The following is a 20613-nucleotide window of genomic DNA, read 5'->3' as shown; positions in this document are numbered from 1 at the left end:
CTCATTAACGCCGTTCTGGCCTGGTTCCCTCCACCGCGTTTCCCTGAAGTCACTTCTGAGCGTGACTTTGGAAAACCCAGAGAGAATGGGCGGAGGGTGGTGGTGAGTCCTGCCGGACAAAGGCCAGAGAAGTCAGGGCTAGTGGGACTGTGTTCAGAGCCAGCTGCCTGGAGTCTGAGCAGGTGTTCAGAAGGGTGGGGAGAGGAGGGGGCTCTGGGCCCCCCAGGCTCGGGGCAACTACCATCATAGCTCCTAACATGAGGTGCCATGGTCGCCCCAGCCTTGACTCTGCTCTCTGGGCAAAGGCTCATCCTGCATGAGGATGGGTCCGGGGTTAGCGGGCTGTTAGAGAGGGCTGTAGGCAGTGCTCCCTCGTCGCAGGATGGATGACTAAGTGAAAAGTAGTAACATTAATAACCCCGGTGGCAGCTCACTCAGTGAATGCTAGGGACACCGCAATCTGGGCCCTGTCCTAAGCCCATCACAGATGCCCTGTCATGACATCCTCACGACGTGCCTTCAGCGGGGGCCTGCAGTGTGGTGGATAAGAGCACAAAATCTAGAGGCAGGCCCCTGGAGCTATGCCTCCTACTGGCTGTGTGATCTCGGGCAAATTACTGAACCTCTCTGGGCCTTGGTTTCCTCGCCTTTTTCATCTGCCAGATTTGGATAAAATCAGTTCTGACCTCACAGAGTAGTTAATGAGGAATAAAGATATTAGTGTAGCTTAAGGTGCTTCAGATATAGTACCTGGTTTATGGTATTATTAATTATTATTATTAGTAGTAGTTTTGTTTTATAGACAGGGACATGGAGGCATTGAGGTGAGACAACTTAGCCAACATCACGCAATGTGTAAAACACACTGACTGTCAGAAACCCCGTTTCTCCATCAGCACCCACCACCCCTTAAAGCATTTGCCCCCAAAGCCCCCAGCGCAGCACTCGATGCTCCTGGTCGTTGGGTGCATGTTTCTGACCTCGATGGAAGGGCAGCCAGGAGGCAAGATGCAATGCAGAGCCAGGAGCTCCCTGCCTGGAGTGCCTGAGCCTTGGGACGCATGGAGGAGAAACGCACTGAGCGCTGGAGCCTGGCCCCAGGTGGAGAGGAAGCACACCAGCCCTGACCTTGAGCCAGGTCTCCCTGAGGAACCAGGAACGGAATGGGCATCTCATCACACGCCACCCCCTCCCCACCCACCCCACCCTGCTGGAGCTGCCAACAGCAAGCACTCAGGATGGCTGGAGATCCTCATCCCAGCTTCCCTCCACCTGACCTGCCCCAACCAGCTGGGAGGACCCCTGGGGGGACTGTGGTGCATCCTCCAGCCCAATCAACATCCATTAAAGCCACAGGCATCTGGCCTGGGGAAACCAGGAGCACGGTGAAGGCCAGGGATCAGGACTTGGCTGGCCCGGAAGCTCAGGCCGGTTGGGCAGAGCCTGACAGGGTTCACACCGTCACCCGCCCTCCATGCCCACCCAGGGCTCCCCTGCAGTGCACCTGCACCCCACTCCCTCAGGGTGAATTAGCCATTATCCTTTGTGGCGATTAAAGGGGCCTTAACAAAGTCCTTCCTGCTCAGAGATGAGCAGGTCCCCGTTCCCTTCTGTTCTCTGGGACTCGGAGATGCCCAGGGGCCCGTGTCCTGCTCCCAGGGGCAGCACGTGGTCTTGGCGGGCAGCAGTAGGAACCGAATGGGCTGGAAGTGGAGCTGGGGAGCCGAGCATTTCTAAGCAGAGTCTGGCAGTGGCAGTGACACCTCCAGCTAAACTCAAGTGGCTGAGGGCAGCACAACACCGTGGACACATGGTCTTGCTGTTCTTACCGTTGTTGCTGCTGGTACTCAGAGCCTAACCCAGTGCCTGGCACGTCGTGGGCCCTCCAGTCCGAGTTGAACGATTAATAATAACAGTACACACGAGGACACACGTCTTGAGTGCTTCCCGAGCGCCAGACACCGTGCTAAGCGCTTTGCCATCAGCTCTGCTGTGATGTGAAAACCACCACACTGTGCAAAATCACGCAATAAAAACCACAGGACTAATGGGGGAAATGGGGTGAGGGAGCCGCACTCAGAAACATCATTAGGGACACATAAAAAAAAAAAGAGAGAGGAGCCTGCTAAAGACAATCACACAGTCTCCCGCATGTTGGGTGGGTGAGAAATGCATAAATACTACAATAAATCTGGCACACCGCCTCGGGAAAGGCCCGCAGTCGGCTTGGGGGAGGTGGGAGGCAAGGGCTGCAGCTCCCCGAGTTATTTTGAGCTGGTGGGGAGGGAGGGATGTCTGGGATGGACAGGAAAGTTGTAAGACCAGAGACCCCCCGAGTGCTGAGGATGCTTTGGGGGGCGGGTGCATGCATGGGGAGTCAAGCTGCGTGCAGGTTTGGGAGTTTACCTGGTGTTTCTTACGACAGGTTGCACCCAGGCAGATGCAGAACTCCAGGTGTGCTCAGATTGCTCCCCGATATGTCCCTGCAGAGTGGAGGGAGAAGGCTCCTGGGGGAGGGGCCCTCCCTCCTGCACCCACCTCCAGCCGGCTGGTCTAATGAGGAGATGGCTTCTCTGCCAAAAGGACAGAGAGGCCATAAAGGCGGCCTCTCCCCACCCCCCCCCATGCACCCAGGAGGCTGGGAGCAAAGCAGGTTGGTTAGGTGACTCCGACAGGTCCTCCGCGATTTGGCCACAAAGTGCAAGCAGCTTGGCTCCTGGAAGCCGATTTCCTTGCAGCCTCTTCATAGATGTAAAAAAAAATAAAAATTAAATTAAAAAAATAAAGTGCCCGCAGCCCAGGACAAAAGGAGCCTCCTTTTCTGCGGAGGAAGCAGGGAGCCCTGGGGAAAATCCCAAGCATCCCTGTGAGCAGAAGACAGGCCCCCACTTCTTGCCTCTCTGTCCTTCCTTTCTCTTTTCTTTCCAAAAAAATAACCACAACCCCCCACCACCACCCCTCGCCAAACCTCAGGATTCCTTCCCTTTCAGTCATTCCTTGAAAATCCACCCTGAAACATCTGCAAGTTTGAACTCCGTGAGCCCAGACAGGTCTCGCCTTCTCTGTCCCTTTCTCTCTGCTCCCAGGAATCAACCCTGTGTCCCATCCCACTTTGCACTTTGCAAAATGATCCCAGATCTTGTTACTCTTGGCTCTTAGATGACGCTCTGTGCCGGGGCCCTGGGGGGTCAGGGCAGGTCTGGGCAGCTCCCAGGAGGCGTTTCCCTCTGAGATGTGCCCCGCTGACCAGTGAGGGTGCCGGGTGCGGGGCAGGCGTGGGGTGGGATTGGTTTGGGTTCCGATGGGTCTGACATTCATTGCATGCACTTTGCTGCCCTCTGGCTGGGTGACCTAAGGCAACTTGCTCCATCTCTCTGAGCCCAGGTCCCTGGCTATAAAACGGGGTAGGGGTCCCTTCCCCCTGCACGAACTGTGGATGTGACCCCGATAATGTACTTCAGGTGTTTGCTTGGAACCAGATGCTCCTATCGTTGTTACGAGAGCGTGGGGGACGGCCCCTGCTCACTCTCCCCTCAGTGATGGTTCCACCTGCAGGTGCTGAGTGGCCTGCCCCGGCCTCCTCCCCTGGTACCTCCTTCTAGCTCAGAGTCTGTGGGAATGACCCTGCTGAAGGCAGCCGTTAATGAAGTCCTTTCCCTTGTCCATTGAGAGCAGTTAATTGGCCCAGAAGGTCACGGTGGGGACAGACACCGTCCCCAGCCAGCTCTGGCCTGGGCTGTCATGGTGTTAGCAGTCTCCAGCTCAATAATGCCACCAACCCTCTCATTGACCACAGGCCCCTGGGATCAATCTGAGCATCTCGGCTTCGCCCGGTGGAGCAGGGAGGCTCAGGGCTGCACACAGGACTCCGGGTCGCAGGGAGTCCAGGGCAGGGACAGGAGGCCCTGCAGAGGGTCCTGCACCTCCCAGATGAACCGTCCGTCAGAAGGCGGCCGTCCAAGCCCCTGGGCTGTGTCTCGTCTGAGCAGCCACCTCGGGCAATTCTGCATCCAGCCCAGCTCAGCCCCATGCCTGCAGGCTGCTTAGGGGTCTGCAGAGGATGGACGGTGTCCAGCATCATCCCCACCCTCTGCACCCCTCCCACAGTGTCCAAGAGACCTTCCTGGCCCTGGCTCCATCCCCAGCTTGGAGGGGATCTGGCTGTATGAGTTTCCCACCACCGATGTAACAGATAATCACAAACATAGTGACTTAAAGCACATGGGTCCTCCTACAGGTTCAGAGGTCGGAAGTCCTAAAATCAAGGTTTCAATGGGACAACCTTCCTGCTGGAAGCAGGAGGAAAGAAAACCCCTCCCCTCCTCACCTGTCCCAGCTTCTAGAGGCCGCCCGCATCCCTTGGCTCTTGCCTCGCCAGCCTCCAGCCTGGGCTTTTCTCCCCACATGGTCACTTTTCAGAAGGACACGGGATCACATGGATCCCACCGAGAAATCCAGAATAATGACCCATCTCGAGGTCTGCAACTAAATCACAGCTGCAGAGTCCCCGCTGTAGTGTGCATGACTTTGCTAGAGCTGCTGTCACAATGTGCCACCAACTGTTGGGGGCGGGGGGGTGGAGCTTAAAACAATAGACCTTGATTCTCGCTCAGTTCTGGAGGCCGAGGTCTAACATCAAGGTGTCCACAGGGTCCCTCTCTCTGAAGGTTGCAGGGGAAATGCGCTGTATGCCTCTCCTCTGGCTTCTGGTTGGCCGGCACTCCTTGGCCTGTGGCACCATGGCTCCAGTGTCTGTGTCTCTTCTTACAGGGTCACCAGTCATACTGGATGAGGACCCACTCTAATGACCTCATCTTAACTAACTACATCTGCTGAGACCCTGTTTTCGAATAAGGTTTACACGTACTGGGGTTAGGATGTCAGTGTATCTTCTTGCGGGGACCCAATTCACCCATCATTTCCTCTAAGGTGATGTATTCACAGGCTTTGGGAATTCGGCTGTGGACATCTCTGGGGGGCGTTCTGTGGCCTTCCACGCTGGCCATCTCATCCACTCATCCAGAGAATGTGCATTGAGCATGTGTTGTTTCAGGCACGAGACAGTGGAACAAGACATGGGACAGGGTAACAAGACACGGCCTCAAGGAGACACATAAAAGTACGTAGGACATTATATTAACTTGCGACAAATCCGCCAGCTCTGGCAGGAGAGAATTCTGGAACAACCCAGGGGGTGTTCCAGAAGGCTTCCTGGAGGGGACATCCTGTTCCCGAAACCCCAGTTTGGCTGCCTGTCGCTCAAACACCAATGCTCGGGCGCCTGGGTGGCTCAGTCGGTTAAGCGTCTGCCTTCAGCTCAGGTCATGATCCCAGGGTCCTGCATCGAGCTTCCTGATCCGTGGGGAACCCGCTTCTCCCTCTCCCTCTGCCTCTCCCCCTGCTCGTGCTTGCTCTGTCTCTCTAATGAGTAAATAAAAATCTTTTAAAAAGACAAAATAAAGCCAATGCTCAAGAGACAAGATCTGATTGGAAAGGAGCTTTATTCAGGAGGCCGGCAATTCTAGTTCCTTGATACCTGGGGCGGGGGCGGGGGGTGCGTTGTGCAAGAGAGCCTGGCGATGAGCACACGAGTGTTCTGTTCTTTATGCGCAGGAGGGCAAGGTCTACAGCTGCGCAAAGGGAGGTCAGTAAAGTCATTGTGTGACCTCAAAAAAGAAAAACATTTTGCTAAAAGATTGCTGGACTAATCAGAAAGCCAGGGCGGCTTCAACAGACTCGCCGCCCTCTGTGGCCTAGGAACGTTCTGGTCCTTCATTCCCCAAGGCCAGCAGCCTGCAAATCTCAAAAGAAAGTAAATTAGCTCTGTTACAGATCAAGGGCCTTAGGGCAGCAGGCGAGGAGTGTGTTAACCGGCCCGAGGGCGCTTACAGTCCTAACGGAAAGCAGAGAGGGACCCTGAGGGCTGAGGGGCCGCACATGGACAGGTGAGGGGCAGCTTGTTTTCCTCAGAAACTGCCAGAAGTTTGGTAGAGCTGGAGAGTGGGGCCAGCAGGGATCTTTCCACTTGCTCGGAGGCGGGGGTCTTCCCAAGCCTGCGGGGACCCGGCAGGGATGCAGGTACTGCAGATGTGACCAGGTCCTGGCTGCTCCTGCATGTCTGTTCTTCACCTGCACCTAGAGGGGGGCCCGGTGCACCCCGAGGTTCCAGACACCCCCCTGCAGCCACAGGAGATGAGCTGAGGCAGGAAGAGAGGAGTGCGTAGCCCTGACACCTGTGACCCGGCGACCATGTGCCCCGTATTCTGTGACCAGAATCAGGTGTCCTCCTCTCCTGTTGTGGCCCCCACCACCATGTAGTCCTCCAGGTCCAGGGTGGGGGAGGCACCTGCTGTACCTACATCCTCCACTATCCAAATGTCCATGATGGCCACACACCTTCCGAGGACCCCAGGGACAACCATGCTCCCCTGGCCTGCACCTGCTCCAGCTCCAGAGGACCCTCAGGCCTGGCTCAGCCACCCCCCACCCACCCACCCAGGCTGCAGCCTCCCTTCTGGGGGCGACCCCTCCCCCAGCCGGAACACAGCAGCTCCCTTCCTTCCCCGAAGCACCATTAGCACAAGCCAGTTGGGTGTGTAACACTCTTACCGAAGATGTGGGAGGGGAATTACAGCACAGGACAGAAACTGCTTAAAATAGAAGAACAGAAATCACTGTTTCTGAATTGCCCTGCCAGCCCTCACCACAGGGTGTAGCTTCCTGACATCATCCTCCCAGGACCAGCCGTCCTCAGGATCCATCTACTTCCTGTGCGGGGGCAGCTTTTGCCTCCGTGTCTGTCTGTCTGTTTCTCTGTCTCTCCCTGTCAGAAGCCCCCCACCCCGACCCCCACCTGCCCACGAATTCAGGATCCTTCAGGCTGCTGCCGGAGGGAAAACACGACGTGCCAGTGAGTGCATCACGCAGAACAGTGCAGCTGTGTTCCCACTGCCTCTCCGGCCTGATCCCTTTCCATAACCAAAAGTCCCACTAAGGAGTTTTCCTGGGCAGTCCCGCCCCGTGGCCCTGGGTCCCCCCACTGATCCCGGAGTGGCCAGCCCTGGGCACCAGCCTTCTCTGGAACGTGCCGCACACCAAATCCTTCGGTCCTGCCCCGAAGCTCCTCACTTCCTCCAACAACAGTCTCTCTGTGCATAAGGGGCCGAGTGTAGATAGTCAGCACTTCCTTCTTCAAAGCAAACCCCAGAAAGAAGAGACCCCAGACTATCTGGGCGTGCATCCAGGTGAGGTACATCCTCTCTATGTACTAGACGGTCCCTGTGCACTAGGCACTTGCTCGCTGTGTGACCTGGGGCAGGTTACTTAATTACTCTGGGCCCAGTTTTCTCCTCTATAGGCTGAGCTTCCTGTTAGCATGAGCCTCCTCCAGCACCGCGAGCAATATTAGCTGAGTTGATACATGTTAAATACACGACACTTTTTATCCTACGACTAATTGTGTTAATTATATAACGGCACATTACTATTATCTATTTTCTGGTACATGTACTTTCCCCTTTAAATCACTTTGTAGAGAGTTTTGCTGTCTTTCCTGAGGACTCTTTGCCAAAGCAAACCCATGATGCGGGGCCCATTTCTAGCCTGCCCCGGACCCAGTGGCCAGTGCTTGGAGTGCCCGCTGCCTCCCTGGTGCAGGAAGGAGCACGGGGTGTGTGCCCTCAGGTCTGCAAGGACACACATACATGTGGGCACACACACACCTGGACTCGCTGCCTCTCCTGTTGCCCAAGAGCCCCTGGGAAGAGGGAAGGGAGCCTGGGTCCCCGGAGTTCAGCCACTGTCCCCCCAGCCTGGGTCAGCCTCAGCCATCTGCGGTGACACCTGCAGGCAGCAGGCAGCAGCCTAGAGCCCCCGTTGCCCCCCAGGGAATATAGAGGCTCAGCTGCTTCCCCTCCACCCCAAGCACAGCTCACTTGAGGAGAAGAGGTCTAGTGGGTGAGTCACGGAGAGCCCAGACCTTAGTGAGGGAGCTCAGAGAAGAGGCACAGCTGGGGGATCTGTGTGCCCCAAACCTCAGTCCCCTCCCCTTCCAGCCTCCCTCCTCCCCACAGTGCCTCGAGAGAAAAGCCCTAGCATCAAGGGGTCGGTGATTAGAAACCTACGTCCCTGGAGGCTCCCTTGCACTTAGAAGATGTGGTTTGGTGGGAGAGAATGTGCATGTCCGTGACTGGACATCCATGTGTCCTGAGCGCATCTGAATGAGGCAGCCCAGAGTGCCTGTGGCCTGAGTGTGAGAGGGAGCGTGCCTGTACCCAAGCCGGGTGGATTGGGGTGCTCTGGGTGACCTGAGATAGGAGTGGCTGCACATGGGTTCATCCCAGAATGTTACCCACGTGCATGAAGGTGTTTGCAAGAGTGCGAGTGGGTGTGCCCTGTTGTGTGTCCCATATTCATGTGGGAGTGCGTGCACATGTGTATGCATGAGTGTGTGTCCTGGTTGTGTGAGCGTGCATGTGTCCATGTGTGTATACACTGTGTGCCTTGTGTGAGTGTGCACAGGTATGTATGGCCATATGGACAGTGTGTGCACATGCACATGCATGCAGACATGTGGGTGTGTGCTTGAGTGTTCATGTGCTGGGTGCAAGTGCATGCAAACGTGTGTGTTTGGAAGCTACATGAGTGCACTTGTGTGTACACTACTCTGTACATGTATGCATGAATGGGCATGCACGTGGGTGGAAGCACAGGAGCATTCATGGGCAGGTGTGCAGTGGTGCCTGAGTGTCCCATGTGTGCACGTGCACACACGCACCCTCCCTCCATGTGAGCATCAGTGCGTGCATCTCCCGGCGTCTGATTTATTAACGAGGACAATACAAGGAGAGTGTGCCTATTATTTCTGGTGTCCGCATCAGCTCCTGACAGCTTCGTGGAATTGAAATATCTTATTTAATGCGAGTAAGAATCATTTTAAATATCAACTGTGACACTCAAGGACTCGCACCAGAGAGGGCACGGTGTGTTTCCCCCCTGCGCCGGAGAAGATGCCACATCCGTTAGGTCCTCATTTTCTCCCTGCCCAGCCCGTGTCTCTGAAAGTCCATTTATTGATCTGTCCTGGCTCCTCCCCGCATCGCCGTGCACCCTGCACCCTGAGCTCCTCTCTTCATCTCGGGGGAGAGGACTGAGCCGGCGGGTCCTGAGGGCACAGTGATCCTGTGTGCCTCCCTTCCCACCCCACCAAGTGCTCCCCAGGGCTCTCCCCCACCCCCGCCGGCTCCATCTGGGACAAAGCGAGGTTTCCTAACACCCCTGTCGGGAAGCCTCAGTTACGTGCACACACGCGCGGCTACGGAAGGATCTCCTTGTCACACGCGTGGAGCAGGGCGCAGAACAGCCTAGGGAGGCCGAGTCACCTGCTGCAAAGGGGAGGGATCATGAATTGCCATTTGCTTGTGTTTGCCTAAAGAAGTTCTGGAAAGATACTCAGGAAGCTAGTCGGTGTGTGTGTGTGTGCGTGTGCGTGTGTGTGGGGGGGGGGGGGAACTAGGAGTGACAGGGACGGGAGAGATGTTTCCTGTGTGCCTTTTTCCCTTTTTCCTTTGAGTCCTGCAAATGTATTTCCTATAAGACGTTAATAAATACGCGGTCCTTCAAGGGGACCTCGAGGTGGGTGTTTCCGGGTGCTCCCCAGTCCCTGGAGCCACTACCCTGCGACTCTTTGTCATCGGAAGGAGAATAAGGTTGCAGGTCAAGCAGGAAGAGGTACCTCTTCCCCATGACCACTGCTGCTCATCCCCAGAGGAGCCAGGCCTCTCCCCTGTACCCAGAGGACACAGGCAGAGGGGACCAGGAGGCTGGGAGGTCAGGCTGGTGGCAGGAGGTCCACTGGGGTCAGGAGGCAGAGAGGAGCAGCTTCTGGAAGGGGATCTGTCATTTTCACTGTCCTCCGTGTCCCTAAGGGCACATCCTCTCCTGGCAGCCGAAGGACTGAGTGAGGCCCCTTTGCCAATAAAGAGGATCGGGTAACCAAGGCGGGGGCGGGGGGGTCCTTCAGCGGTGTCTGGTGACAGTTGGGGTTCACACGTCTGTGGGAAAGCTGAAGAATTTGCCAGTCAAGGGAATATGTGCTCCCCTGATGCCTGGTGTGGAGCCCCTCATGGATCCCCACTCCGGTGGGTGGTTTCTGCGACACCCACCTTGTCTTCCTCTCTGAACCTCCCCACCTCACCCCTACCTTCCTCTCCCCACCAGTGACTCACACACCCGCTCCCTCATCTCTCAAGCATTTGTGCGCCACCTGCCACACTCTTGGCAGTTATGTCCGGGGCCTCTTATAAGGAAAGACGACCATCGCCGTCCCCACGTTACAGATGGCAAAACTGAGGCTTGCAAGGTTCCATAACGTGCCCAGCCCATGTTCCTAAGAGCAGAGGGCAAAGTCAAGCCTAAACTCCCCTGAGTCAGAAGCTCCAGTGCTTTCTTCGATGCCACACTCCTCGGGCAGGTCAGGTGTGGGCCCTGCTGTACAGGGCATTTGGTCCATCCCCCTGCCTCTGAGGCGACCCGGACAGGGCTGGGCTCACTCACTTCCCCGCCAGGCCAGCGGCCGCAGGTGGATGGGGCGGACGGAGCCGTGGGCTGAGCGTGTCCAGGGGGTCCAGGAGGGAGCATTTCAGGGGTAATGAGCGTCGCTGTTACCGTTATCGAGGCTGCGTACAGCGCGCTGGATTTGCAAGCCGAGGTGCTGGCCAGCCGCCTCGTCCACCCGCCTGGGAGGCAGGGAGACCGAAGCTGCAACTGGGGTGGAGGGAAGCGGGTTTCCCTGGTAGGAAAGGCAGTGGGCGGAACTGTTACTTTAAATAATGCTGCCAACCAGCCAGAAATAGGTCTCCCTGGCGGGGAGGAGAGGGAGGCTGGAGGCTGGAGGATGGAGAGGAGGCTGCACCCCACTCCTGTTAGGCCAGTGAGCCCCTGGCCTCAACTCCAACCAGGCAGGGCCAATGCGCCTCTTCTGGCCTTGGGGGAGCGACAGGCCTGCAGCCAGTTGCCCTTGCCCCCGGGGTGTTGGGGGGGAGCGGGGAATTCCTGGCTGAAGCAGACAGACGTAGAGCCTTCTGCAGAAATCTACTTTTATGAAAGTTTAAATTTCACTACGCATCACTGACATCAGCAAACAAACCCGCATCCAAGGAGTCCCTGGTGTCTGTTTTATAATATATACTTAAATTATATGCTCAAAGTGCATTTTTACATTTTACTTTAAAAATAAAAGCTATATATGCATACGACGAAAGAACTTCTGATGCCATAGAAAGACATAAAATCAAAAAGAAGACGTTTCCCTCCCTCCCCACCCAGCACCTCTCCCCAAAAAGGGAGATAACAGGTATCCATCGAGTATCCGCCTGGAAAACAGTTTATGTGTGTGGAGCATGTGTATGCAAATATATACATCTTAGGCACCTGTGTCATCTGCAAATATATGCATTTTTGTACCTGTGATCATGCATATGCAAATACATACAAATGTACATACTATTTCATTTACCCATGTGGTATCATGCCCTTTACACTACTCTTTTCCCCTTTTTTTGGTCCACAAACTGAAATTATTTTTATTGGGTCAAGTTCGCGTGATCCTAAACATTAAACTAAGGGTTTGGTAGCCTGTGTCAACACACAGCAGCTCATGGAGAGCCGTAGCCATCCGTTGTCACTCTGGTCCGTGACGCTCAGCTCGTGGTACTGTTGGCTTCTTCCTTCCTCGCGTGGTTATTTCAATAAACATCTCTCCCTCTCCAGCCTGGACTTCCTTTCCATGCTTTGTGCATCTCGGGGACCATCCTTTCTCATACAGGTGTTCCTCATTCATTCTGCGGCTGCAGCATCGGCGACCGATCCAGTTGCATTCTTGACGGACATTTAGGTTGCTTCTGGCTGGGTGTTTATCTCTGCCATTCGAAGCAATGCTGCTGTGAGCATCCTTACACCTGGTTTTTCTTTTTGCCACATTTTTGCAGTATATCTAAGAGGCCAGCTCGCAGGAGCGCAGCCTCTCGGTCAAAAGGCTTGCCTCTTCTCATTTGGATAGATTTTGTCCCCAAGGCTGGACCACTCTGCACTTCCACCTGCTGATCGAGGGTACACCTCCCCTCCCCCTCACTCTGGCCAGCGCTGCGTGTGATCAAACATGTCTTTGGCAGTCTGATATGTGAACACTGTCTTGTTTTGATTGGACTTTCATTGTGACGGAGGTTGAGCATCCTTTTTGTTAGTTTTTTTGGGGGCCGTTTCTGTTCATTTTCCTCTCCCTGGAGCTTTTTAATAAAATCTGATTCCATTTTCAAAGATAGAGAGCTGTTCTAGCCAATCTCGCTTTCCATCTCTCCTCTCAGGTCACCCCGTCGTTTTCGAGACCCAAACAGTTCCCCACAAAGCTATCTCCCCTCCCCGCGGCAGAGGCCAGCGAGAGTGGTAACGGGCTTGAGGATGGAGTGGAAGGAGAATGGGAAATTTGCCAGAGCCTGGGCGCCTGCTATCTCCCCACCATCACACCGTGCACAGTAACGAGGGACAGATAAGAACTGCAGCCGGTGGCAGAGATAAGAGGCTTGGACGGCCAGAAGGTTCTGAATCATGCTGCAGAGCCACAGCCAGAGCCAGAGCATCCGGGAGTCTGGGGCTCGCACAGTCCCAGGATGGAAAGGGGGCCTTTGGGAATATGACGTCTGTGTTGAACTGGTTAGCAGCTGAGCTTGGGGTCGGGCAGGCTCTGTGGGACCCTGGCCCTGCCTCTTACCACCTGTGAGACTGCCTGTCAGTGATGAAACATTTCTCTTTTTTAATATTTTATTTATTTATTCATAGAGACACACACAGAGAGAGAGAGAGAGAGAGAGAGAGAGAGAGAGGCAGAGACACAGGCAGAGGGAGAAACAGGCTCCATGCAGGGAGCCCGACGTTGGACTCGATCCCGGGTCTCCAGGATCACACCCCAGGCTGCCAGTGGTGCTAAACCGCTGCGCCACAGGGGCTGCCCGATGAAACATTTCTGAACCTCAGTCTCCCCTCTTCTAAAATGGGGGGCCTGATAAAAATACCCCCTCCAAGGATTAGGTGAAGCACTCTCAGAGGTAACCCCACAGCTCTTTGCCCTTGTTCACATATGACCAGGAAAGTGAAGCTAGTATAGGGGATTTGCATAAGATTTAAGTTTAAAATTTGTTAAAATTGCTTTTATCCTGAGATTACATTTCTTCTCTATGACCTTAAAATGTCCTTTTTTGATAAAATGAGGACCATTTCTACTTATTTTTCTCTCCCTGCCTGGCACTTTTTAATATTATCTTTTTTTTTTTTTAAAGTTTCTGGTTGCTAGATTGTTTGTCTGTTTGCTTTTTGGCTGGTTGGTTTGAATGATCTTACTTGGCAAAGTAAAAAGTTGATGGTCTTATGGTAAGCCCATTTTTTTAAGTGTTACTGCTCCATAATATCCAACAGTCTGGGAACTGCTGCATGAAATGAAAAAATGTAGGAAAAGTACTTAATACCATGTTTACATGGATAGTTGGGGCTCAGAAAGTGGTGGTGGTTGTTTCACTGTTGTGAGATGGTGATGGTGGTGATTGATGGTGGTGGTGGTGGTGGTAGTGATGATAGTGGTGGTGGTAATGGTAGAGGTGGTGATGGTGATGATAATGGTGGGTGGTACTGGCAGCGGCGGTGATGGTGGTAATGGTGATGGTGGTGGTGGTGCCGGTGATGGTAGAGGTGGTGATAGTAGTGATGCTGGTGGTGGTGGTGGTGGTAGTGATGGTGCTGGCGGTGGTGGTGATGGTGGTAGTGATGGTGCTGGTGATGGTGGTAGTGATGGTGCTGGTGATGGTGGTGGTGGTGGTGCTGATGGTGGTAGTGATGGTGGTAGTGATGGTGGTAGTGATGGTGCTGATGATGGGGGTGATGGTGGTGGTAAGCCCCAGTTGGAACTCGTGTAAAAGAAAACTTAGCAACTCTTGAGAATAACGTTGCTCTGTCCCAGGGTTGGCAAAGTTAGGGGCAGATGGCAATGAACTTACCCACCCAGTCACCTGGGCAAACCAACACCCAAGGATGGGGTAGATGTCCTAGGCACCAGCCCCTTGATCCTTTGAGGTCCCTGTGGGCCATTCATTGCCCAGGGATGGGAAAGGTGATCACAGAGGGGTGCCAGGGGAACTAGCCCCCTCCATACCAGAGAACACCACCTGCCCATGTCTTACCTGCCAGAAGCTCCTCCCACGGACCTGGCCTGGCCTCCACCCCCCCCCCCCGCCCCGCCTCAGCCAGGTCAGTGCACCACACATCTGCTCTCCAGGTACCTTTCCCCCAACCCCAGACTCTGCTGCTCTTTGGGCCAGTCACGTGCTCCTAGGGCAGGCTCCCTGGAGTCTACCTCCAGCTTGTGCATCCCGGTCTCAGCGCCCACACCTACAGAAAGCCAACCTGTCCTGCTCGGAAGGCTCTCCCCTTTCCCTCCACAAACCTGCAGTGGAGTTGTCTGTAACTTTAAGGGTGGGATAATGCAAAGCAGTTGGAGAAGTGTGTGAACGTCCCTGCCTCTGTCACCCCCATCCATTTCAATTAATATTTATAGGACAGTCCTGGGCCTAGCCAAAATAGAATGCCCCCACCTTTCCCAGTCATGCAAGTCACAGGCAAGGGAGGGCAGCAGCCTCCAGCATAGGACCAGCCTAGGACCTCAGTCCTGGGAGGCCTGGTCGCCGCCAGGGTCAAGGGCTCAGGCATAGCACCTCCTGTCCATGGGAAAGTGCAGGCTACTACTCCCTAGTACCTGAGCAAAAAAGCCTGGTTGCCCTTGGGAGGGACTTTTCTGTTGATAAGGACCTTCTTGTGACACCAAGACCTGGCCAAGAGAATCCAGAAGTCCCCGGTGCGCTCCATTCAGGAAGAGGATGACCTGGCACCTCCAACCTCTGACCCCAGTCTGACATGTGCATCCCTGCACCCGCCCGACTTGCTCACTGGCTGTCTCATCTGCCTCCCAGGTACATGATCACCAGCCTGGACCGCACCCATGCAGGCTTCTACCGCTGCATCGTGCGTAACCGGATGGGCGCTCTGCTGCAGCGGCAAACCGAGGTCCAGGTGGCCTGTGAGTACAACGGGTGACTTGGGGGCAGGGAGGGGTGTGAAGCGGGAGAGGATCTGCAGGGTCCTCACCCACCACCATGCTCTGGGCAGAGCCAAATCCCAGCTGTAGCCTTCTCTGTTCATTGGGTGCCTCTCTGGGGAGTGTCCTCGTTTTATGGTTGACAGGTGCTCTCGGGGCTACAGCACTGATAAGGGACACAGACATCTATCTGTCGGCTCAGCGTTCAACCCGCTTTTCATGGGACCAGCTGCTTCTCTTTTTAAAGGGGGCCCTCATCACTTGGTTCAAGGGCCTCCTCTGGGGTTGGCTGGGCCTCACACTTGCCGTTTTCACGATGGCCTCCCTGAACCTCTCCAGCTATGACACTCTTCTCTGCAGACTTCCTGGTACCCTCCATGACCTTGACCTTCCTATCCCCCAGCTTGTTCAGCCCAGGAGCACCAACAGCAACTGGGTCCCATGATCCTCGGGGTCATTGGGAGATGCCTTGTGCTGGCCCCATGACCCTTAGAAGATGGGGGGCAGACAGACAAATCCAGGTTCCTGGAGGAGCCAGGTGAGCCTACAGTAAAGTGGTAGTAGGCCCCTGCAAGTCCCCGGAAGGACTTTCTCAAATGGAAGAAGGGAAGGCAGCTTCAGGAGATCCCAAGTGTGTCTCAGGGACCAGGGCCCCAGAGCACCAGTCAGCACCCTGCCCCTGACGCTCAGCATCCCCCTCCCAGGCCTGCTCCCCATCCTAAAATAGCTGCTGTGTGTTAGAAATGAGTCTCATTATGGGCTATTTCATTCTGGGTTCTTCCAGGGGCAGAGGTCCAAGGTTGCACAGTGGGACATGGGAGTGTGGAAAGCTTTAGTGAGCCTTGAAATTTAAAAAAAAAAAAAAAAACACCTTCTCATCTAAAGCCTACAGGGGCTCGCCTCTGAATTAGCTCAGGAGAGAGCTTGCTACTTGAACAGAAGTAGGGGAGAGACATCTAAAAGGAAACCTCAAGCGAGGCAAAGAGTGTTGATAATAATTATGGAAAACAACCGTAATCAAAAGTGGAGGACGGATTGTCTCCATAAATCAGCACTAAAGGCAACTCAGCTCACTCAGAGGAGCGGAAAAGCCCTGAATTAAAATGATGGATCAGGGCACTGTCAGCGGCTGGAGAGCTCCCGGGGAGCTTCATTTAGCCAGTGCCCAGCGCCCCGCAGGGCAGGGGCAGAGCCATCAGCCAGCCTCCAGAGAGACGGCGCGTGCATGCGTATGCCCGGCTGCATGCAAGTGTGTGTGCGTGAGTGTGGGTTCACGCACGTGTGTGCAAATGGGTGGGTGCACATTAGTCTGCTTTGTCCCACGCGTTTGGGAGAGAACATGTGTGTGCACATGTGTGCATAGACATGCATCCATATACGCGTGTGCATGTGTGCATGCAAATGTGCATGCCGAGGTTGGTCTGCCTCTTTGCTCACCTAGGTGCTGGTGATCACATAGGTGTGCATGTCTGTGTGCGAGTAGTTTGAAATGCCATCCAGGACACAATGTCCCCGATAGTCTAGGCTCCTCCAGAGAATTCCTTGAGCTCATGTGCCTGCAAATAATACACCTCCAGTCAGTGAGAGTTACTGCTGCAATTAATATTCTGTAGTATCGTGTTAAGGAAAAAAGAAACAGGCCACCGAATGGAATGGCTTCTGGCACACACACCGTCTGGCCAAACGCAGAGCAGTGAGCTGGCACTTGCACCTGTGCCCTGCATCAGCCCATCGTCGGCCCCTCAGCTGCCTCTCCCGGGGGCATCCGTGTGCTCTCAAAGCCACCATGTGTCACCCTGGGTTTCAGGGGCCCTCGGGACACGGTTACAACCATCGTCGCCACCAGGCTGCACGGGGCTACTGCTTAGCTGTGCCCGTGTGGCTACAAGCCATCCCTGGAAGAGAGCAGGGGGTACCTGGAAGGGCCCGAGGGACTGGAACGGAGTGGGGAAACCCAGGTTCACCCCCTTCCTGACCACCAGCTGCAGCTCCTGGACCAAGCCCTGGGAATCACTCCTCAGATGTACCGAGCTGCCTTGTTCCATAGCATCATCAAGTGGAAGCCCCTATTTGCAGCCCTTTGCACCTAAAGCCAGAGGAGTTAGGGGAGCCCTGGGAACTCCACCCGGCCGTTGAGGAAAACACTCATCCCAACAATTTAATGAAGATTTCACCCAACCCTAGTGGCCTAGGATGGAGAAAGGAAACTCACCTCCCTGTTCCTTCCCTTGCTGGCCACATTTGTCTCATCGGCAGTGGGGCAGGGGTGGCGGGGAGAGTCTCACTCTCTAGTTATGGATGTTGAAGAATTTGCTGTCCAACCTGTTACCCATCCCCCAAAACTCCTTCCAGGATCCTTGGGTGTGGGGATAGGTGAGACCTGGCCAAACCACCCCCACCCACAACCTCGCTCTTTCCCATCTGTTGCTGTGCTGGGCGGTGCACACCATTCTCTCCTGTCCTTATCCTGCAAGGCTGGTGGGGACGGGGGCGAGGGTGGGGATGGGGTGTGAGGTGACCGCCTAAGCCACATGAGGAAGTACCAGAGCAGGGCTTGAACCCACCACGGCCCAGATTCCAAAACACCCCCACTCACCACACTGCCCTCTAAGGTCAGGACGAGGTGAATCAAAATGAGAAGGGGCTGGGGAGGCAGGGGGATCCCCTGCTGAGGTCAGCACTCACATGGAACCACGGGGTGCCCTGCACTGTAATATCCATGTCCAGACAGCGCCGCAAATGGATGCTGCGTCCAGCTGGGATGAACGTCATCTCACACCACGGGGTGCGGGTCATGCCCTCTTCTCGGCCGTCAGCAGAAACGAGCAGATGAAAATGCTCACAAGCAGCTCCTGGGTTCTCTGGAGCCTAAAACATGCCCATGCCAAGGGGAGGGGGGTCGGAAAGTGTGGTGTCCAGCCCCAGCACTGAGTAGCTTGGGAGCCTGGGGGCCTAGTGTGTGTGTGTGTGTGTGTGTGTGTGTGTGTGTGTGTGTGTGTGTGCAGGGGGCGGGACAGAGGGAGAAGCATAGCCTCCGTCCCCCTGGAAAGGGGAGCATGTGCCCCAGGACGCTTGGAAGAGACAGAGATCTGAGCCCACATGCCTCAGCAGATGCTAAAGGAGATAACAGCCGAGCTTCCAGAAGGATCCCTGCTCCCTCGTAATGTGTGCGTGCGCTTCCTCCATGGGTCTGAGAGGCAGGAAGGCGTGTGGTATGAGCCACATCTAGAGATGGGGAAACTGAGGCTCGGAGAAGGCAGAGGGCAGCCCGAGGTGCACCGCCAGCACTTCTGCCCCCAGCCCTCTCCTGCCCCGCGGGTATACCCCTGACCCGCACCCCCGGCCCCCCTCTCCCTAGCTGCGTGACCTTCTCTGTACTTTTGCTGCCTCTTCCCTGCGTGTGCAAGTGAATGCTAACACGAGTGCCTACCTGGCCGGGCTGTCCCAGGAACCCAGATCATAAAGGGGCGCGGGCTTTCTTCGCTCCATGAGGCCCAGCAGGGAAGGCGCCCTGGGATGCACGGTCACCACCTCGCAGGCACGCTCCTGCCCCCCTGCCTCGCCCCAGGGCCCGGCTAGGGTAAGGCAGGTGAGGCACGGACGATGCAGAAGCGAAGGAGGTGCTCCCCCGGGTCCTCCCCCTGCACTCGCAGGACGGTAATGGTGCCTCCTTACACCGTCCGCCCTGCACCCTCCGGCTCCCCCAGCAGGGTGCCCCGCAGACCTCCTGCATCTGTCCGTCTGTCTGTCCACCCGTGTCTCCTATGCAGTCACCCAGCAGCCCACGGGTCTAAGGCTGGGTGGGCCGGGGCTGCTTCTCCCCAGACCCCTCTGTGTGTCTCCTGGCGGGTTTCTGCCCCCTGGGGGGGCTGAAGGCTTTGGTGCTGGGGCTCCAGGCAGCCAGGGCCTGGGGATGCTGCTCTTCCAGGCGCCTCCTGGGGCCAGGCCAGGCAGGACCCACCTCTGGCTCCCACCCCCACCCCCTCTTCCCAAAGAGGGACTATGAATTGGGTTCTAACGAGAAATTAATAAGGCAGCTGTGCTAACAACTAATGATAATGGCAAAGTCGTTACAAAAAGATTCTTTACATGTTTTTAATTACAGCAATTACAGGGAAGTCAATAAAACATCCACCCCCTCCCCAGCTCCCTTTCGGCCACACTCCCCGCAACCCCCCCCCCACACCCCACCATCACCACCCAGTCTCTTCTTTGTTTTCTTAAAGTTGCCATAAATTTCTGGCTTGCTGCAAGCCGGCTGAACGGCCGAGGGGGATCGGAGAGGCTCCCTGGGTCAAGGAGCCTTCTTGGCTTCCACATCCACATCCACATCCTGTGGGCACCTCTGTGTTCCCCTCACCTGGGCAACGTCCCCGACCACCACCACCACCGGAAGCCTGGCCTGCAGCCGCCTGTACAAGATGCGACATGCAGGCATCAAGCCTGTTGTCAAGGTTGATGCCCAGAATGCCGCCAACAGGCTGGCCCGTTTTTCTTGATTCTTAACCTGAGTGTAAGTGAGCATTGAATGTGGGATATGTAGGGGCCGTGCTGCAGTTCTAGAGAACATTATTGTGTCTTCCGGAGCCCCAACTCCGCCTGAATATGTAATTCGCTTGTGCAGCAACTGTTGCTGTGCACCCATGGCATGCCGAGCTCTGTTGCAGGCAGTGAGGACACAGGTGACAAAACTGGGACACACGTTCCTGCCCTCCGGAGAGTAGTAGGGTGCCATAAAAGTTAAAAGGTGAATATACGATAGGATACAGAACATAGAGGGCCTATGGGGAACAATACGTGTTATAAGGACAAATGAAGCCAAGTAAGAGGAATGGAGGCTGGAGCAGGGGTCCTATTTGATATAGTGGCTGAGAGAGGCCATCTGGGGGAGGTGACATTGAGTAGCAACTCAAAGGAAGCAAGAGAGTGAGTCACACAGATGGATAAGATCCTTCCAGCCAGGGAACAGCAAGTGCAAAGGCCCTGTGGTAGGTCTGGGTGTCTGAGCCCAGGGTAGCTGAAGCAAAGGGAACAAAGGAGAGAGAGTGGAAGGAGATGTGGCACTGGGGACAGATGGGGGCACTGGAGAAATGGTCAGCAATTTTGATGCTACAGTGCAGTGGAAATACGCGTGGTTGGGGGACCAGACATGATCTGGTCAGAGGGAGAAGCACTGTTTCCCTAATAAACAAAAATATATAGACATAACCATGACATATATCTCATGTCCACCAGATTGGCAAAAAGCAGAGTCTAGCAAGACCCGAGAGTTGCCAGAAAGCCCCATCAGTGCTGGCGGGAGCGTGAAAAGTGCTAAATTGGTGCAGATTTGGAAATGCTCTGGCATTATCTGGTAAAATTAATGTGCCCTCGCCCTACAACCCCGCCGTGCCGCCCTTCCGCTCACGCTCTAGAGAGCCTCCCAGCCGAGCGCCCCAGAGAACCCATGCGAGACTGTTGTTAGCAGGACGGCAAAA

The 20613-nt window shown here is 55.3% G+C and overlaps 1 protein-coding gene across 2 annotated transcripts in view; it reads left to right on the top strand.

Moving 5' to 3' along the window:
• Positions 1-20613, top strand: part of SDK2 (sidekick cell adhesion molecule 2) — a 256028-nt gene that overhangs the window by 133751 nt on the left and 101664 nt on the right. For both annotated transcript variants that reach the window (XM_055332148.1, XM_055332138.1), the window contains exon 3: positions 15012-15118. In XM_055332148.1, coding sequence (XP_055188123.1) covers positions 15012-15118 — 107 coding nt within the window. The remainder of the gene's footprint in view (positions 1-15011; positions 15119-20613) is intronic.

The sequence above is a fragment of the Nyctereutes procyonoides genome, unplaced genomic scaffold, assembly GCF_905146905.1.
Source record: "Nyctereutes procyonoides isolate TBG_1078 unplaced genomic scaffold, NYPRO_anot_genome, whole genome shotgun sequence".
Taxonomy (NCBI): domain Eukaryota; kingdom Metazoa; phylum Chordata; class Mammalia; order Carnivora; family Canidae; genus Nyctereutes; species Nyctereutes procyonoides.
Note: the sequence above shows the minus strand (reverse complement) of the source record. Positions and strands in the feature narration are given on the sequence as shown.